The sequence below is a fragment of the Orbicella franksi genome, chromosome 5 (assembly GCF_964199315.1).
Source record: "Orbicella franksi chromosome 5, jaOrbFran1.1, whole genome shotgun sequence".
Lineage (NCBI taxonomy): Eukaryota > Metazoa > Cnidaria > Anthozoa > Scleractinia > Merulinidae > Orbicella > Orbicella franksi.
Genome location: NC_138149.1, coordinates 1,658,631 through 1,678,180, shown reverse-complemented (window position 1 = coordinate 1,678,180; position 19,550 = coordinate 1,658,631). Strand labels below are relative to the sequence as shown.

The 19,550-nt window shown below is 39.5% G+C and overlaps 3 protein-coding genes across 6 annotated transcripts in view; 2 read left to right on the top strand and 1 right to left on the bottom strand.

The window, feature by feature from the left end:
• Nucleotides 1-4,857, top strand: part of LOC145488506 (transformation/transcription domain-associated protein-like) — a 53,740-nt gene extending 48,883 nt beyond the window's left edge. For all 3 annotated transcript variants that reach the window (XM_081467386.1, XM_081467387.1, XM_081467384.1), the window contains exons 116-124: nt 124-231; nt 400-507; nt 797-871; nt 982-1,023; nt 1,253-1,468; nt 1,545-1,686; nt 1,767-1,963; nt 2,948-3,062; nt 3,623-4,857. In XM_081467386.1, the coding sequence (XP_081323512.1) occupies nt 124-231; nt 400-507; nt 797-871; nt 982-1,023; nt 1,253-1,468; nt 1,545-1,686; nt 1,767-1,963; nt 2,948-3,062; nt 3,623-3,732 (1,113 nt within the window). In that variant the 3' untranslated portion in view covers nt 3,733-4,857. The remainder of the gene's footprint in view (nt 1-123; nt 232-399; nt 508-796; nt 872-981; nt 1,024-1,252; nt 1,469-1,544; nt 1,687-1,766; nt 1,964-2,947; nt 3,063-3,622) is intronic.
• A 169-nt stretch (nt 4,858-5,026) lies between these two features.
• Nucleotides 5,027-7,430, bottom strand: LOC145488524 (protein FAM221A-like). Of its 2 annotated transcripts, XM_081467408.1 has the most exons (6): nt 7,181-7,423; nt 6,810-6,983; nt 6,449-6,707; nt 5,779-5,953; nt 5,512-5,660; nt 5,027-5,399 (listed from the first exon to the last, which is right to left on the bottom strand). In XM_081467408.1, exons 1-6 carry the CDS (start codon nt 7,255-7,257, stop codon nt 5,202-5,204), a joined length of 1,032 nt encoding a protein of 343 aa, XP_081323534.1. In that variant the 5' UTR covers nt 7,258-7,423; the 3' UTR covers nt 5,027-5,201. The 2 variants fall into 2 exon arrangements, with proteins under 2 accessions (XP_081323534.1, XP_081323532.1); XM_081467406.1 differs by having other exon boundaries at nt 5,027-5,660; nt 7,181-7,430.
• Nucleotides 7,431-7,451: 21 nt separating this feature from the next.
• LOC145488515 (E3 ubiquitin-protein ligase ZSWIM2-like) lies at nt 7,452-16,971 on the top strand. The gene is made up of 11 exons (XM_081467399.1): nt 7,452-7,695; nt 8,138-8,214; nt 9,687-9,727; nt 10,342-10,561; nt 10,995-11,115; nt 12,070-12,191; nt 12,796-12,880; nt 13,339-13,460; nt 14,091-14,564; nt 15,235-15,562; nt 16,472-16,971. Exons 1-11 carry the CDS (start codon nt 7,546-7,548, stop codon nt 16,694-16,696), a joined length of 1,965 nt encoding a protein of 654 aa, XP_081323525.1. The 5' UTR covers nt 7,452-7,545; the 3' UTR covers nt 16,697-16,971.
• Nucleotides 16,972-19,550: the final 2,579 nt, after the last annotated feature.

Here is a 19,550-nt window from a genome sequence, read left to right as displayed (position 1 = left end):
CAGTTATTTGTAAAATTTGCCCTGTCGATACTAGCGCTTTGATTTTTTCGTTATATATTCTCATGTTGTTTAAGTCCAGTCTCGGAAGAATGACAATTAATTTAAAATATTTTGTTTCCACAGCATAGCCCATACTACATCAGAATTGCTCGGTTTATGCCGCGAGTTGAACTTGTCCAGAAACACAACTTTTCCGCCAGACGCTTGTACATCCGGGGTAACAACGGAAAGGTATATGACGTCATGTTAGTTTTGTCGCTTGATGATGAGATTTTTTGATACACAATTTATTTTAAATAGAAGATTTGTTAGCGGCATTTCATCTCAACCAGGAGACATTAACTTCTCTTTTGAATAGAAAGCCAAGACATATGCTGAAACGGCTCAACTTTTTTTCAGATCTATCCATATCTTGTGGTGAACGATGCTTGTATGACAGAATCAAGAAGAGAAGAGAGAATTCTCCAGTTATTGCGGCTTCTGAATCTTTATTTAGAGAAGAGAAAGGTGAGAATCATTTAGCTGGAAATATGAAAAAGGCCCATGTCACAGAGAAAAAGGGAATGTCTTGAAAAACTTCGCCCTCCCCTCTCCAAACATTACACCTGTGATAAGCAAGCTGGGGTCCAAAATCTTATGGTGCATGAACGTGCCATGGGTCCTCACCCACCCCACTCTTCAAATGTTCGGGTAACGTTCTTTTGATTTTCGACCGAGCAAACCCCTCAATACAATGACGAAGAAACGGCACAGGAATCAAAACTGATTACTATCATAATTTTTCTGTTTCATTTAGGAGTCCTGCAAGAGGCATCTTTTATTCACTGTTCCACGCGTTGTTGCTGTGTCGCCTCAAATGCGACTCATAGAGGTATTAAACTCATATGATGTTGTGTGGGAAGTCACAATGTAATAATCTTTACAAAGATTTGTTATTTTGTAAATTTATTAATAATTTTTTGTTGTTGTTTTTTTTTTCAGGACAACCCATCGTTCATCTCTCTCAGAGAAATCCTTACTGAGGTTAGTTAGAGCTACTCTGTGTAGCATATAACGCATTGTTTTTCCAGTTGTTTCGTATTCTCGCCTCGGTCACGAGTACCTCTCACGTGAACCAAACGAATCCATTTTACGCTATTGTAGGATGGTGTAGGGTGGGTTTTACTGACCGCCGAGAAACGATACAGAGATCTGAGATCGGCGAAAGTTTCAGACTATTTTCTTCAACCTCGTACCACTTTTTTCCTTGTAGCGTTGTGATAAGAAGCACGTGGAATCTGATGCACCAATTGCCTTGTACTACGAACGCCTCGCTTCCGTGCAATCACGTGGCTGTCAGGTGACTCACCAGGTCCTGAGGGACATTCTTAAAGAGGTGCAGCTCACGCTAGTGCCTGAAGTGCTTGTAAAAGAATGGGCCCAGTACACTTATCAGGACCCTTCAGACTATTGGACCTTCAGGAAACAGGTACACTAAACATCTCAGTGCGTCTCGCGTGCCAAAATTAATCGTAAAACTAACGATGACTTTTTTCATTGTCCAGCTCTCTATTCAACTGGCTCTGTCCGGTTTTGCCGAGTTCATATTACACCTGACAAGACTGGGCCCGGAAATGCTTCAAATTGCACAGGACTCAGGTCGACTTACTGTCTCATATAGTCGCTTTGAGGTTGACGACACTAAAGGTGAGGCTTTTCGAGGTGGTAAATCTTTGTGTAATTAACCCTGATGCATCAACCCTAATGTTTGTTCTCTTACATCCAAGGTGAACTGGACGCGAACCGTCCCGTACCTTTCCGACTCACTCCGAACATTGCCGAGTTCGTGACGCCGGTCGGCGTGAATGGAGTGATGACAGCGGCTATTGTGTCCGCCGCGCGGTGTTTAGCTGAGCCTCACTTCAGCGTACAGAGTGTGTTAAGGGCGGTGCTACGAGACGAGATGATTGCTTGGCACAAGAAGGTTCGTCAGCTACTCTAACATAAACGTTATACTCTGTAATGAGTTGTTCACCTAAAACATCCCTTGTAGTTTTGATGCGTTCTCTAAGCTTTTGAGCCAGCTGAAGAGGCGACAACCGTACGTGGAACTAAACTTACAGCATTACCGCATCTCGGCTCTACTTGGTTTTTGATAAGCTAAGAAACGAAAAAAATATACAGGCTTTATCGAGTATATATATCAGGCTTTATCGAGTAGCAAAGAACTGCGTCCTCCACTGTGACAAGAAAGATAATGATCAACAACAACAACGAAACTCTATTCCTTTTTCATTAATTTACAGCCATGAATTTTAGGTTAATGAGTTGTCTTACATCTACACTTCATTATTACAAATAATTAAGTTAGAAACTTAAACATATTAACAGCATGAATCCGCATGTAGTCTAGGCTAATCTAGGCGGGCCACATCTATATTTATATTATACCATTAGTATACAATAAGCTTACTTTCCAGCTACTTAGGCAAAGATTTATGAAATTATTGATGTTAGAGATAAGCTGAACGATGATGCATGGGTTAAAATTAATCAGGCACTAAATTTAAGAATTTGCGTCAGTGTGTCAACTTCAACACAGTCATCCCTATCTGAAAGAGTCTCAAATAAAAATGCGCGAATGTTTTTCTTAAAGATTGGTTTAGATATATCTCTCCAGTCTGGAGAAATTTAATTCCATAATATCGCTCCAGTTCTCGAAAATGAACGTTTGAAATTTCCAGCTTCACCTCTTTCCGAAGATAATTTCCTTTTGCAGCATGCCTTGAGTTGTACCCGTGTATTTCATTTGACCTAGTGAAAAGAGCTCTGATAGGCGAAGGGGCTAATCCTTTCCAAATGTCATGCATGAGATTTGCAACCCTGTCAAAATAGATCATATTTAAAGGCCTGGCGCTTTTTAAGTTACCACGTTAACAGTATGTAACACGCTTTCTTTTGGATGCAGAAACAAGACGAGACGCACTCCCTCCCCCTGACTAACCCACCAACTGACATGGATAGTGAGTTACTGATTACACTCGTGAATGGAGCTGTTACTGCTATCACCACAAGATTACAAAGTAAGTGATACAAGACATGCAAAAAAACCAACGAAACTTTATTAATATTTGTGAGCACAATCTAAGCCAGCGTCCACGCTTCGTTGAAGAAATTTCAAAACGCAGCTGTCTTTCTGCGGTTAGGCCTTGCGTCCACACAGATCCGTCACGAAAACGGAGCTTTTCGACAATTTCGAGCAATTTGAGAACGCCGGATTTTCGTTTTTCGTGTGGACGGAAAACATTTCGGAAACGGAACTTTTTGAAAACGATAGTGTAACGATAACCATGTGATCTCCCTGACCGAGGTTTCCTCAAACAAATCCAAAATGACTTGCCTTTGTTGTGTTTTTAAATTCCCCCGGCGTAGTTTGAACGAAAAACATTTGATGCGTTTTCAAAGTGAAACCTTCGTTTGCAAATTCCTCTGGCGTAGTTTGGACGGAGCCTTGACAGTATCTTTTAGTCTTAGACATAAAATTTCTTATGACTTAAATTTATTTTTAGTCCTAGTCTTCAGCATATCATTTCTCGTGCACAAGGTGCTACATGCAGTTCATTTATGTTTCCTTTTTTTCCAGACCTGGCTCAATACGAGGGCGGTGAAACCAAGGTGACAACTCTGATCGCGGCGGCCACTAGTCCTGATAACTTGTGTCGAATGGATCCTGCTTGGCACCCATGGCTGTAGAACACCTTCCACCACCAAGTCCATGGTTAAAATGATCTCTTAATTATCGATGGATAGCCAGAGGCCCAGTTGGTTCATCGTCCAAAGTCATCACGCTTACCGTTAATAAGTTCCTTAGAAGAGTCGTTTATAATCGATCTCAATTATCCCTGCTCGTTTACAGTTAATTTCACTTCTTTGTTGTTTTTAGGCGTCGTTCACCCTACACCAGATGAATCTGGAAACGCAGTTTTATTTCGGTTAGGCCTACCGTCCGCACTAATCCGTCACGAAAACGGAGCCTTTCGAAAATGCTCTTTAAACCGGAGGAATTTGAAAACGACGGCTTTTCGTTTTCGTGTGAACGGAAAACATTTTGACAGCGGAGCTTTTTCTCGAAAAGGATGACGTTACGATAAACATGTGATGTTCTCCTCAAACACAAATCCAAAATGATCGGTGATTTTTTTGCGTTTTTCAATTCCTCCGGCGTAGTGTGGACGGAAAACATTTGAAGCGTTTTCACAGTGAAACTTACGTTTTCAAATTCCTCCGGCGTGGTGTGGACGAGGCCTTTAATGTTTTCTTTGTAAGAAAAGCATTATTTCAATATTTCTCTCGTTGATTATGCTGTTGATCACAAAGAAACGACTTAACATATCGTGACGTGGATCGCGTGCTATTTGCAGACTTATTCCTGGTGTCTCGACACGTTCAGTGTACATTTAGTTCTAAGGGGAACAAATTACGTACTCATTGAAGGAAATATTCGTGATCTTAGTAGAAATGACGATGCTGTCCAAAATTTAAGTCTTGCAGCTGTTTCAGCTGTTGTTTATATCTTGGCCAACTGGATTTTTTAGGCAAGTAGCTGCCACGAAAACGAACTTTTTCAAAAAGTAATTAACTAAGCTGGTTAACAGTTGTATATCTCGAGTTTTTGCCCGTCATAGCTTTATTTCGAAGTTATCATAAAGTTGCTAGTTATGTACATGTCTTGTAGAAGGAAACCATGCGACTTTCATTAGTATAAATGATCATTGTAAAGTTCTTTTGTTTTGAATTTTATTTTCAGTTTTTTGCATATTTCATTTTATTCATTTAAAAATAAGATATTAAAACCAGTGGAAATGTGTGCATATGTACAGTTTAATGGTGTAGTCACACGCACGGACACACGCTGTGCACTGTTGCTTGCTGTTTGTGATCCTGGAATGAACTTAACTCATGTTGGTTAAGGAAAGTTAAATGCAGACTGCAGGCAACTGTTTCTCCTCTGATGTTTTCTCACAAGACAGTGGTTTGGGCAAAATTGGCCCGCAGTCTTCACATTGCACTGCTCATTCTGGTCATGCTGTTAGAACAAACAGCCTCACCATGAGACCCACGTTTGTGTGGATCACAGCCAACGTGGTATTGTGCTCTCATCTCCTTTACAGACTGACAAAACAAAACGCTGTGCCGTTAATCGTCTCCTCCTATTCTTTGTTTCACCTTCTGTGGCTCTGCCTCCCAGTCTGGGTCCCAGGGCTTCTGGAAGATGCACCAGGCTTGGTAGCTGATGTTGCTTTACTTGGTGCAGTCCTCCTGGCAGCACTACGTGTGCTCTGGTGCACAGTACCCGCCTCTGTTAATCTTTTTGGTTGAGGAGATCTTTGCAGTCTGGCTTGCTCTTTTTCTGCCTTCAACTAAAATAACAATAATGCCATAACTGGAGACAGATAAGTATGGTTCCATAATACATGCAAGACTTACCCTGACACAAGCCAAATATCTGCATGAATAAGATGGTTCACTCACCCTTGCTTGGTATCTTTTCTCAAAATAAGCCATATCTTCTTCCTCTGTAGTTCTGCGTGCCACCTGTCCTGCATTATTCCCCATTCCATCCTCTAGTGACAACCCAGCCATTCCAGTGTGTGCTCTAAGGAATGGGTGATCATCAGGTCCTAATAAAAGTACAGAAATCCTTACTCGACATTGAATCTACATGTAACTTCCCTTAATTTTCAATGACAGATGTAGACAATCACTTGTGTCCTTCACAAGTTAGACTAGATCACTTACTCACTGGCTGCTCCAGCAAATGTAGTGGTGGTGGTCCAATTCCACTGTCATCCAAACGCATATAGCCATCCATCAGTGAACTGAAACCTGTAATTCCACCCATAGCAGCATAAGGCACATCATGACCTACAGGGTGACCACGAGCTGTGCGTTCTTCCTTTGTCTCAATGATTGTCTGGAAAATTGAGAGTGCCAGTTAATTCTATCAGTTCCAAGTCAAAGTAGATAACTGTCAATATACAGGTACATATAGAGTGATAGTCTGGAGTTACAGTAACTGTTGGAGCATGTTCATTTTGTACTGCATACATGAACATGGTAGACAAGAAGTGGCAAGGGTACCCAGGAAGAGACCATGAAGTTGGTTATTGTTCATACACTTTCTATAGTCACCTTAGGAAGGGGAACTTGGTTCAATTCAGGATACTTTCAGTGAAATAATCATGATCAGGTTATCAGTTCTCATAACCTGCCTTAAATGGTTGAATTTATTACAACACAGTGGAGAGATAAAGGTCTTACGAAGTTGAGAACGCAGCACAATAATCTCAGCCGGGGCTCAAATCCAGACAGCTCAATCCAGAATCTAGGGCACTAAGCATTAGGCCACAACATCTCCCACAAGAAGGTGAATGGAATTTACTGTTGTGAGACATCAAAGTGAACTAACCTTGTGAGCATATGTTGGTTGCCCACAACCACAGGTGTAGGAACTTATAAATTTTTTACATGCACAGCCTTTTGAGCACTTGTATGGGACCACCTCTGAATGCTCATCAGCAAAGTGCTTGCACTGGCATCTGATTGGCTGCGTGCTGTTCTTTGGTACATAGTGATAACTCTTGCATTTACAGCCGCTAACACGACAAGGAACTGGGATAGGTCTGGTCTCTGGAATTGTCTCATAATCAGTTTTATGCTGTTTGTACCTAAGATTTACAAAACATTTTATTGTTTACTTTTACATTTGTCACAGGTATGTCAAAGTTCAACATTCAAAGTCATTTTTAATTAGCATTTTATAATTTCACCTGTGATTACAGAAACACATTGTTTCTGGGCCGATCATCTTACAGTCCATACCATTAGGTGCTGTCCAGCTAACGAAAAGCCTGTTCTTCATTCTCATGGGTAACACTCTTTTCATGTAGTCTTCATATTCTTCAGGAGTAAAGAGTGTTCCACCATCATCTTCACCAACAATCCTAAAACACAAAATGATTACTGAGAAAAACTCAAGAATCCTGAAACTAACGGAAACTTCTAACCTGAAAAATAGCCTTAGTTCACTACACTCTGCAATACATCCGCAATTTTTCCATAGCCAAGTTTAGCTTTTGTGTAACCGTTAGTAATTTACAGACACGTTTGTGTAAAAGTTTTGAAAAGTTAATTACCAAACCTTCGATATTCCAAGTACTGATCAATAGAAGCTGCAGCACTATGATCCAGTTTTAGATGTATTCGATTCCCTGCCATTTTTGATGCAAAACGAAGTCAAATTTCAGGCAAGAAGTCACAGAAATAGAGAACAAGATCAGCTTCCTATGTTTCCAAAACAACCAGATTGTCTGTTGTATACGCGAAATAAAATGTCCTCCAGTTGTCCTCTACTTACTAGTTTCAGTCCTCCTCCACTCCTCCACGAAAGCGTTGCCAGGCAAGCGTGATTACGGGGCAAAAACAAATTTGCAAAAAGCAAAGGTTGGTTTTGTCATGACAGTCTTTCGAAATTACCGAAAATATTCTTAAACAATAAACTGTACAATGGCTCGGCGGATTCCTTGGAGAAGGCTTTGCCCAGATGTCGTTGCAACCAGGATCGAAGAAGCCAGCCAAGCAAGAATTTATCTTCTTCGCGAGACAGGCCCAACTGGGTTTCTTTTGAAACAAGATGGTTTAGATCGGAAATTTAAGGTTTGTTCAGTTTAATAAGGCAGCTTAATAGCAGTTTGTTAACACTAAGCATTTAACGATGTCAGCTTTATCTATCGTGCGTTGCAATCCCATTAGATTTGATAAGTTTCAAGACAGAATTTCATTTCGTACAAACGACTGTAGGTATGATTGAACTTACGTAGGTTTTAAATTATAATTCAGGCCCTTATCTGGCAGTGTGTTTGAAGTGTGTTTGAAGTGTGTTTTATAACCAGCTGGTGCACAGCAGACCTCAGGTATAGACAGTTGAAACTGTTGAGTGGAATGAATGTTACGGAACAGTGACTTTGACTGTAAGACTCGTGTAAAGTTTGTCAACAATCAGTCGGTTATTGTAAGTTTCAGTCCCTAAAGAATCACATACTTACACGTACATGATTAATAGGCTGTATATTAACTAAGATATTTTCCTGTTTCTCAGGTGTTTTTGGGTGATCAACATTCTTGTACTTGTCAAACTTTTATGAAGGAAAAGGAATTATGTCTTCACATCCTTTGGTGAGGATATAGAGGATAATACAGGGATTTAGTTCTCCGTGTTTCTATCGAGTTATAGTTCTAAACACTTGTGAAAGTTTGGGAGAACTCGAAAAAAGCTGTGGAAACACTTGTCTATGGCTTGTGTTCCCACAGCATTTCTCGTTCTCCCAAACTTCCACTTGTGTTTGTATAACTCGATAGAAACACAGTGCATGTTTCCTATTTCTTAAATAGAGGCTAATACATGGGCATGCATGATATGAAATATCTCTTCGAGTGTTCAGCTCTAAAAGCTCCCGAGTGGGAGTAGCGAATGAGTGAGATATAACGCTGAACACGAGAAGAGATATTCCATATCCGCAAGCAACCATGTATTATTTTATTTATTATATAAACATACTAATAATGACATTTTTGACGATTTTCCGAAGATTTTCAACCATTTTCTGAAGATTTCCGAAGATTCTCCAAGAATTTTCCAAAGACCACACGAACGTTTCCAAACATTCTCTGCAAATTTCCAAAGATTTCTGAAGTTTTGAGGAAGATCCGCAGATATTTTGATCATACACCAACAAATTTATGCAAAGTCATCAATATCTTCACTAGTGAGGATATGGAAAATACGCCACCCGAGTCCCAGATGTAATTTCGTATTAATTTTACAAGTGGTGTATTTTCCAGTGAAACGCTTGTGTCTGGCTTGTTTCTATATAATGAAGTGTAATAATAATTATTATTAATAAAAATTATATCATTGGATGATGCAGTTTAAGAATTTTCATTGGCTTAGCCATGATGGTATATCCATTATATCATGCTCTACAAATATGGTACTCATGCATAATTTTGGGGGGTTTTTTTATTTTTTCTAGTTTTCTAAATGTAGTGGGTGTTTTTAATAAAAATATTATTTCACTCATGCTTGTTGATATGAGATGATTATAGCAGGGGCATGGTGCCAAGTTGGCTATCTATCATCTCATATCTAATGCATGCTTGTAAAATAATTGATAATTATTGTGAGATCAAGAAATAGCAGTGACAGAAAAACAATTAATGGCATAATTTTGACCTTGACGGACTACTCCACATGCACAATTATGCAACAGAATCAGAATAATGTGTTGTTCTGGACAGAAGATATGCACACTGGTACCTCACTCAGAAAAAAAAATATGTGGGTTAGATATTCTCCTTACCCTGTCTTCCAGCTTATAACTTTAGATTTACATGGTACCTTAAAAGACTTTGGCCCCTTCCCTCAGAATCTGCTAGGCTTCCCTTGGCTGGGTGGGTATGTGATACTCTCCATCCTCATTGCTGATTCAGTCTTGATGAGTATACAATTTAATACTAATTATTTGTCAGGGACACTTGTAAAATACCCAATGCATCAGTCAAAAACACTTTGGACTGTAACTAATAATTAAAATTGTTTTGAAGTTGCTGAATGATGATTTTGGCATTTCTTTCTTAATCTTACACAGGGTGCTTCTCAAGAAATTCAGAGTACCCAAAGAAAATCAAAGTATGTTGATATCTTTCTTTTTTGTTTTCAAACAGTTTTGCTATTTAATGTATTAACCAAAACAAAAGCTAACACCGTAGGCATAAGAAAACAAGGCATGCAGACAGCATCGGAGGTGGTCTGGTGACCAAAGCTTCAAGATGGCAAACAAAGAGGTTCATGGCGCTTGAGTCAATACATCCAACACTGGTTCACATTGTCTAGTGAAAGAGCTACAAGCACAAGAAAGGGAAAACGCTTCTTTTTGTTATGCTTGCGTAAAATTTTGTATGCTGATCATTTTTGCACAAGTGTGAAACAGTCTTTGACATTTTGATTATAGACATAAGTAACAATTTGGAATATTTTCTCAAAGTAATAAAACATTTGTTTCAGTTTCTTTTGGTTTTTACTTGCGAAAGTTAGGTCTGGAGGTAATCTGTGACAATAAAATTTAATGTGGAAACACTGCCACATAATTCTTCTCATATAGCTTTTTGGTGTCTCTGAAACTTCTTCTCGTGTTTTTTTAACACTTTAAAACACAGAAGCATAATTTTCATGACTTAATTGTCCTGCAAATAAACAGTTTAATATACATTTCTCAACTAGTAATCCGAATTTTTCAATTGTAGTTATTTTTCAACTGTCACTGGTGGAGCGTGAGATTAATGAAGTGATGAGAGGAAGCTACTCAAGGTCAAGCAGAACAGCAAAGAGGAGAAACTCTGAGAAGGACATGACTGCTAGTGATAGCAGAGAGAAACTTAAACAAAAACAGATAGAGGAACAAGATGTCTGTCCCATATGTCAGGATGAATTACTACAGAAGCCAGAACCAATAACATATTGCAAGTGAGTCTGCAAGCTGTGCCTCAAAAGACATTGAAAGTCAGAATGAAACTTACGTATTATATGGCAAGGTACTGTAGTCTTGAGGTAAACCCAACTGTTCCAATTGGTTCTTCCTTGGTCAGGATTTTGCCACACAGACCATTTACACATGTTCATAAGCCTTGTATTTTTCTCATTTTTGGAGGTCAGCAAAATCAAAATTTGCAACTTTTATGGAGTGCCACATAATAAACTACTTAGCAACCTAGCTTGCTTGAGCCATACTGTACAATACTGGTCTTCAGTCGTTTTGTACAGACCTTACTGTGCCTGGTCCATACTGTCACGACCTCATGGCAATATTCCCCAGTATGGCCTTCATGCAATGGGGGTAATGGTTCTAGAGCAGGCTGGTCATTTACAAACAAGTATTGTCTTTTTTGCTTCTTTGAAGGTATGGTTGTGGTAACAGTGTGCATGTAAAATGTATGAAGATCTGGGCTGAGCATCAACGCTCTACTGGCGAGACTATAGTGAAATGCCCTTTGTGTAGAGTGGACTTTGGATCCTTTCAGGTTAGTCTGACATGAAGCACTAGTCAGTAGCCTTGACACTTGCTGCCAGCATTTGCAGCAAATTATTAGCAATGAGTGACTCCAGGACTGGACTTCATTTGTATGCAGACATTACAACTTATTGTTCCACCTCTTGCTTGGCAATCCTCTCTACCTTGTAGCATTAGTGATCTTGTTCATCACTTGGTCCAGCTTATGAAACATAAATTGCTTTATTATGCAGATCATGTGTACTAAAGGCAAACGGGGTCAAGTGTCGATCAATACCCTTCATGGACCCTTGATTGACCCTCAATCAACACTCAATCGATACTCCATGAATGGTCCATTGACCCCTCAGTTGATACTCGATCATCACTCCATCGACATCAACCATCGACAGTCAGCTGAGAGTAGACTAATTTTAGATCAATTCATATGAGTTGTTCGATACTCAGCCAACTATCAACCCACTTGTTGATCAAGTGTCGACGGAGTACAGAGTGGGATGTCCATCAAGTATCAATCGAAATGTTGATTAAGAGTAGCAGTTGAGAGTATCAATCGACATGACCACAATACACATGACCCAATTATGCTATAATTATTTTAAGATTTGGGAGACGTGGTGGCCTCATGGTTAGTGTGCTCGTCTCCGGATCGAGCGGTCCGGGTTCAAGCCCTGGCCGGGGACATTGTGTTGTGTTCTTGGGCAAGACACTTTACTCTCACAGTGCCTCTCTCCACCCAGGTGTATAAATGGGTACCGGCAAACTTAATGCTGGGGGTAACCCTGTGATGGAGTAGCATCCCTTCCAGGGGGGAGTAGAAATACTCCTAGTCACTTCATGCTACAGAAACCGGGATAAGCTCCGGCCTGATGGGCCACTTGGCTCGCATGCAGACTTTACCTCTTTATTTTAAGATAATTATCAAGGGTACTTTTCTGATAAGATTAAATGAAACCTTTGATAGGAATTGATGGATGAGTTTCACAAATCATCTCGACGTAAAACAAGGGCGGAAAGACAAGATCTTCACCTTGGGGCAACTTGTAAAAGGTGCAGAGTGTGTCCTATAGCAGGAAAATGTTACAGGTAAGAAGCAAGAAGACACCTTTCTTAATTGAAGACTAACTTAAAGGTGATTATCCAATTATAATGGAATGTTTGACCACAATTCTAAGCTACTGGCATAGATTCTTGGTTGAGAACAAGGTTCTACAAGAACAGCTTGTCATTTATTCTTAGAAGAGATTCCAACCTAAAAAAATCACAATCCAGGAGACATTTGCCAATTTTATTTTCTTAACCCTAAAATTAAAGATCAACCAATTAAGCCACAAAATCGTGAATACTCTTTGTGTCAAATATTCAAACATTTTCTCAAAAATATGCCAAAACTCAGCTAAAATATGCCTGGAAAATGTATCTTATGCACTTTCCTTCTTATTGTCTGGGAGATTTGGGCACTGATTCAACAGGAGACTGGGAGATTCGGCCTGTATCCAGGAGAGTTGGCATAGATGGCTACATGATGCTGTTAGTCTACAGTGATGCAGTAGTAACATGCTAGTCTGGGAATGCAGATGGGTTTAGTGAGACAGACAAAAATCTGCACTCACACACTCACACAGGCTGAGTAGAGTTTGTATAGAGTTTGTGTCATAGCTTTGTACTCAAAGGAAGCTTGTCGTTACAGGTGTGTCGTTTGTGCAGATTACCATCTGTGTCACACGTGTTTTGCTACAGACACCCACATGCAACATTCTTTCCAGTTTAGACAGGTAAGTAATGCATGTCATGAATATTTAAACATGTTAATCCCTCAAATTGAAGTCACAGAACTCTATTTTTATCTTAACACTCACTAACATGTCTGTGTTATTGAATTTGATTCTGTGACTTCCTCGGCTGGTTAGAAGTTCTCTATATTTTCATTCATTCAAATTGTATTTATTATGAAGTATACTCCATGTCTAAAATATAACTGTAAAATGGGTAATACATCGACAAGGTTACATGTAATGTGTGATTCAGCTACATATTAGTTTCCTAATGCTTGTTTAACCAATTAAAGGCAACTTAGTTTGAGAGGCAGATTCAATATAAAATAGGTCACAATTGTTACAATTGTTTTCAGTCAGATATTTGTATAAATTCTGAAGATTTGATGATTGAGAGTTGGTGTTCCATGAAAAGAACAAAAGGTGTAATCTTACATTAAATTTGTATTTGTTATTAGAAACCCAGTGAACGTTGGCATGCAGCTACACGAATCACACCATTACCAAATGCTGTCATAAGCGACCTACAAAACCGTGACATTTCTGCTGGTGATTATGAATTACTGCTACAACTGGACAGGTAGAACTTTCTTTTAGAAAATAATAATAAATAATTAATTACTATATACATTTTGCCAAAAAAGTAAAATATAAAACTTTAAGGTAAAATGCTGTTAAAATTATGTTCAGTAAGGTCTGTACAAATGTTTAGTTTTATAAATTAATTACTGTTATCGAGTATACTTTTTTTCTGAAGCTAACAGAAAGTTAAAAATTATGCTTGCCAAAATTGACTCTTACAGTTTTTGCTTGTTACTGAGATTAACGCAATAAACATTTAGGCAGTGCTTTGTGTTTGTTTGCATAAGTTTTAGTTGATAATTTACACAAATCTGAGACTTGTTAATGCTCATCATGTCCCTCCATTGGTTACTGTTGCTTGGAATGCAAGAGATCATTTTCACTTCTGAGTGACTGTGTTATAAAACTATTGGAGCAATCTGTGTCCCTAATTGAAATACTTAAAAATTTATTTAAAAAAAGGAGTCACTGTTCGTTGCCCCTTGGGGAGGAAAACAGTGATGCCTAAACTCTTGGGAAGGGTGCTCTTTCATTAACAGAGTTCTTGTCCAGAAATGAATGTAATGACTCTAGAAAAAAACTCTTGTTTAAAACTTTAATGATAGCGTTATAATTTCTATGACCTCAGGCAGGTTACAGATCAGGATGGCATCCCTGCCCAAGTGATGCACAACCTACCAACACAAGTGTTGCAAGAGAGGCACACACTGCTCACTGATGGCACCAAGTGTGGTGTATGTTTACAAGGATTCCAAACACACCAGCGTGTCAGGACCTTGCCATGTCAGCATCCTTTCCACATCACCTGCATTGATAACTGGCTCACAACCCATTCTCAGTGTCCTGTAGATGGCTCTTATGTTGGGTCTGTTACCTCTGCAGCTTCTGTGACTGCCCCACAGCCCAATGAGCATGTGATGCCTGGTGTGGGTCATGTTATGACTGGTTCAAATAGTACTCCAGTCTTGGGCGGGGTTGGAAAGAGATCAGGACAGAGATTAAAAGGACTCAGTGAAAGAAATGATTCAGCTAAAAGTTTACCAAGCAGTTTTACTCTCAGTGGGTCTGGATTGTTGGCATCACAAAGTAACCGCAGATTAAGGTGAGTGTAAGAAACTAATAGTTGGGACTCTGAGTTTTGGAAAGAACAGAACACTAAGGGACAATCAAAATAAACCTACAATTATTGTTTCCTTTCTGATTGCTGAGAGTTTTGATTATCAATAGGAGACACACATCTAAGGGATGAACCATTATTTTTGGTGGGAGATGGGGGGCGAGTGTTGGGCAATTTTCTGGGGCATTAAATTATTTTCTCACCTTTAGGTTGTGCATGATTGCTTTTGGTGGGAAATAGCTTGTGCAGGAATTTTTTTAAAGTATAACACAGGACCTGGACAGTGGAAATCACTTGCTAGATTTTTCCCATGACTCCCCTTACAGGATTTTTTTCAGCAGTTTTTCATGTGCAGGACTTTTTTGTTCTTCTTTTTTGGGGGGGGGGAATTGCCCAACCTCCCCTCCCCCCTGCAGAAAAATAAGGTCCGTCCCTAAGTTGAACAGTGCACCTTATTATTTCCTTCAAACTAATAAAGAATTGCTTTCCTTGCATAATTCTCTGTTCGTGTCTCTTTAGAAGCTTATAGACAGTCTCTATTATAATTAAGCCGTTGATGTTCAAGTTAGCTAAATATATTTTACCAAAGTCCAGTTCAACGATTTTATATTATATATTAGAATATTGCACGTGTGAAGCCAACCTTTTTTTTCAGATCCAACGAAAACATCCGAACGCCTGATGAGATGGCAACAGTACAACCTCCGCTGCTGGATGAACTTCGCATTACTATACATCCCGAGCATTCAGTAGCCCATCTTGTTCGACTGTCATCAGCGGGACGGGACAGGATAGGATCTCGACAGAGAGTCGTACCAAATACATCCCCTGGAATTAAGACGTTCACCAGGCACAACATAACATTCAATCCTGCGAATTCTTCTAAACCACCGATGCCACCCCAGAGTTTGAACAGTAATAGAAGTTCAAGTGGTGATACTAGGCGGCAGAAACCTAAACTGGACAGATCACAGCGAAGCAGTGTAAGTAGCAGAGCGTTTGCCTGAACCTTAGTCTCCTCCGCAGCCGTTTTTTGGGATGTCAAGCAATTAGGGGGAACGTTGGGGGGAGCGTTGCGTGACATCCCAAAAAACGGCTGCTGAGGAGACTACCTGAACCTTGGTCTTGTTCAGAATGGTTGCTAAGCAACACGACGTATAATCTCGTTCTCAGGGTGCCAACCTCGTTCCCAGGGTCCTATCTCTTTTCTCCCTGGGAAGAGATAAAATCCTGAGAACGAGGTTGGCATGGTGCTTGACCCATCGCACTGAGGATCCTGGGTACGAGATTGCATGACTTGTCGTTATTGCTTCACGCTGACCAGAAAATGTTCAGAGTAAACGGCAGTTCTCGTGCTGTACGTTTTATGATTGGGTTTAGAGAATTGGAAACCTCGGATGTTTTTACGAAGATTTGCCGAAACGGCAGCTGTTCCTGATTGATACTGAATTCGTACTATCTAGTTGAACGTGTTCAGAAACTATATAGTAAGCATGTCTTAAATTGTTTTCTGCCTAAAAACAAGATTTTCCTAATTTGTCCAATTTCTATGGAGCGCATAAAGCTAATGATTTGGAGAGTCAGGATACTGCCTCTGCTGCATGTAAGCGTTAGTAAGTGGCTTTCTGAAAGCATCATTTCTATCCTGTACAATGTTACAAATGACACCAGTTAAAATTGGTGTCTACCTGTAAGATTGTAAAATAAGAAACTCAAAGTAGAGCATTTCCGTCAATATGCCTCAAGGGGGTAACCGTACTGGATTAGTTATCATGTTTAGAAGGTCTGTAAGTACTGCTAACAGTTATAAATAATAATAATAATAATAATAATAATAATAATGGCACTTTTATAGCGCATATTAACATGTGGATATGATCATTGCCTTGCAGTCTGTAGGAGAACTCAGTTTGTTCGCGTCAGGAACCGCTGTACACTTAGGATCGCAGACACCGCCAATGAACACTGACAAGAGACTTAAAGGACAACTTATGAAAGGAAAACTTACATCAAAGAATTCAAGACAATCTGTGTCGGACCCTGGACTTTCAGTGACTTTGGAGCCCCTTGTGGGCTCTGGGATTTCTGTCTTTCTTCCCCCAGTAGACGTTGACTAATTTTAAAGTAGTTTTTATTGTGTGTTGTATATTGAAAATAGTGTGAAAAAGAAAAACTATTGTGAATCACGTTTGGATTAAAACGAATACAGATATTGAAAAATTGCATCAGTATTGTATCCTACTGTAAAGGAAATATCACAGACTGTCACAGCTCGGTATAACATGACGTACGTTGTCTAAGTAATTCTGAAATATCTCAAAACCTCTTTGATGAGGTGAATAAATCTACGATACTCGGCGTACAATAGGCCACGTTCGATATATCAATATTCTAACATGGCTACGAGGCTTTCAGGACAAACTTCTATATCTGGTGTTGTTTTCTATGTATTCAAGTCTCTTTTGGGAATTGAGAGACAAAAGAAACTTAAAAAATTACAATTTTGACCCGAAAGCCTTGGAGCCACGTTGGAATATCGATATACCGAACGTGGTGTATTGAACAAGGGGTAAAAAACTGTTCAGAAGCTCGATAGAAGCTTGTAAATTGTGAAAGTCGCCATTGTACTGGCTTACCACGGGTAATATAACTAGTTTTTGTTGACCACAGATTTACACTTAATTAATTTATCGTAACTTCATTTGGCCGGTCGGTATAAAGCAAATTGAATGGCTATATTAGGTATAACGGATGTTGACAACACAGAGGAATAAACTAGCGCATAACCTTAAAAGCTTCAGACTAACGGCAACAGATATGAATCATGGAATTCACTTCGTTCCATTGCGTAGACGCAAAATACATCAATAATTTAGGTAAGTAGGTAAAGTCTGCACAGAGCCAAGTGGCCCATTAGGCTGGCGCTTATCTCCGCTTTCAGTAGCATGAAGCGACTAGGAGTATTTCTACTCCTCCCTGGATGGGATGCTAATCCATCGCAGGGTTACCCCCAGCATTGAATTCGTCGACGCCCATTTATACACCTTGGTGGAGAGAGGCACTGGAACTCGTGAAGTGCCTTGCACAAGAATACAATGTTCTCGGCCAGGGCTTGAACCCGGACCGCTCGATCCGGAGACGAGCGCACTAACCATGAGGCCACCGCGCCTCAGATTATAGTTTAAGCGAGGATTTATTTGTTGCTGTGCTAGTAGTTTGTAAAACGATAAAAACATTGTCTTCTAGACAAAGCCATATGGGGTTTAAGTACTAGTGTACTGCAGTATTGCATCTTCAAGGTAAGAACATGTCTATCGTAAACTGCAGGCGTCATGGAACAAGCTACATAGCTAGGCTCATCACAACAGATAAATAAGCTTTTCCAAGCGTGCCGTGCCGCGAGAGGAATTGGCGTTTTTCCCGGGTTGTTTGTCCTAAGAAAAATAAAAACAAAACCAAAAAACGAAGGCCTGGGTACGCAGTCAATATAAAAGTCTGCATAGAATCGATGAACCATGGACTTCTGCTCGTCTTTGATTCTGTGTCTAGGCAGCTCAGTTTTTTCACTCTCTTCTTCATTTTGTTTAGGGTTTTTTTTTTAAACAAAAAACCAAAACAAAATGAAGATGGAAGTGATAAAAGTAAGTCCTCGGTTTCGGAAGGGTTTGTAACAAGTTAGCATCTCCTCCTACAAAGGACCGATAGGAAGGTACGACTTCAAGTTGTCACATGCGTCTAATGTGGCTCACCCTGCTCGCGTCATAGACTGGCTATCGTGCAAATATAACCTGCTTCTTTCATCATAAAAAACAAGCGACTCTTTAAGCTTACTTCTCTTTGCTGCTAAGAAGGACTATGAAATCTGCATAGTTTAAACAAAGTAGTTTGAAATGCAAAGTTACTACTACCTGGGGGAGGTCTCCATTTGGAATGAAAAGAAGAATAACCTAAACTTCTAAGAAATGGGACACACATCAAAACTAACATTTTAAAATGTTTGAATTGACATTTTTCGCATTTTTATAACCTTGTTAATTTTATTATGTTAGCTTGTTCGCCGCGGCGTCGTGTTTTTTTGTCTGTTTTGGTCTTTTATTTTTTAACACTGTATTGCCTTGGCATTTTTGAACCCCGTATAAAATAGAGCGTGTTTGTTGCATTTGGTAGAGGTTACGATCAACTTGGAGAACCACGTTGAACATTGCACATAATGTCGAAAGCATTTCCTCCCGACAGTTGAATATACTTCAAAGTTCAATTTCTGGTGTTATGATCTTTCATCGGTGATTTGATCAACAAACAGGCAGCTACAATGCTATCGCTCAACGGGATCAGTGAAATACATTAGAATCCGACTAAATGGCGGTAGACAACAGGCACGCGCCTGGCCACCGGGTGACCGTGTGCCCTGACTGACGTATGCACGTGTTTGTTGTTGTTGTTGTTATTGTTGTTTTCCTTTTTGCGAGAATCTCTGATCACGAAGGCATTCAATGTTTTTTACACTTGTTAATTTGTAGCAAATTTAAAATTGTTTTGCCTGTCTTTGCATTAATTTGTATTGAGCAGGAATGAATGGAGATAATTCCCATGCATGTTTTAATGTGTTAAAAAAAAATGAAAACGCGTGATACAGAGGACAGTTCTCTAGACTATACATATATTTGCTTTACAACTTAAAAGATCGAATAAATACCTGGTTTCCTGTGAGTACTGTCTCAGTGTGTTTAATGAAGCGAAATGTGACCGTTCACACTGTAAGATCCTTTTCTTTAAGAGGCACTTGTATCTTTGTATGCACTTCAGAAAAACTAAGAAGCAATTTATTGTGAAAATTAAAGTTAAGTTTAGATTTAGATAGGGTTCCAATTAATTTAGCATTCAAATTTTCATTTCGTAAGGATGGGCGTTTTATGTAATCGCATTTCAGAACGGAAACGTAGTTTAAAAAAGAAACAGTACACCGATTGT

Coding starts and splice junctions, on each gene's coding strand:
- LOC145488524 (XM_081467406.1), bottom strand. CDS start 7,257: ATGGCAGGGAATCGAATACATCTAAAACTGGATCATAGTGCTGCAGCT. Junction 6,708..6,809: donor ATGTGTTTCTGTAATCACAG/GTGAAATTATAA, acceptor TGTAAATCTTAG/GTACAAACAGCATAAAACTG. Junction 5,954..6,448: donor AACCAACATATGCTCACAAG/GTTAGTTCACTT, acceptor TCAATTTTCCAG/ACAATCATTGAGACAAAGGA.
- LOC145488515 (XM_081467399.1), top strand. CDS start 7,546: ATGGCTCGGCGGATTCCTTGGAGAAGGCTTTGCCCAGATGTCGTTGCA. Junction 7,696..8,137: donor GTTTAGATCGGAAATTTAAG/GTTTGTTCAGTT, acceptor CCTGTTTCTCAG/GTGTTTTTGGGTGATCAACA. Junction 11,116..12,069: donor TGGACTTTGGATCCTTTCAG/GTTAGTCTGACA, acceptor AACCTTTGATAG/GAATTGATGGATGAGTTTCA.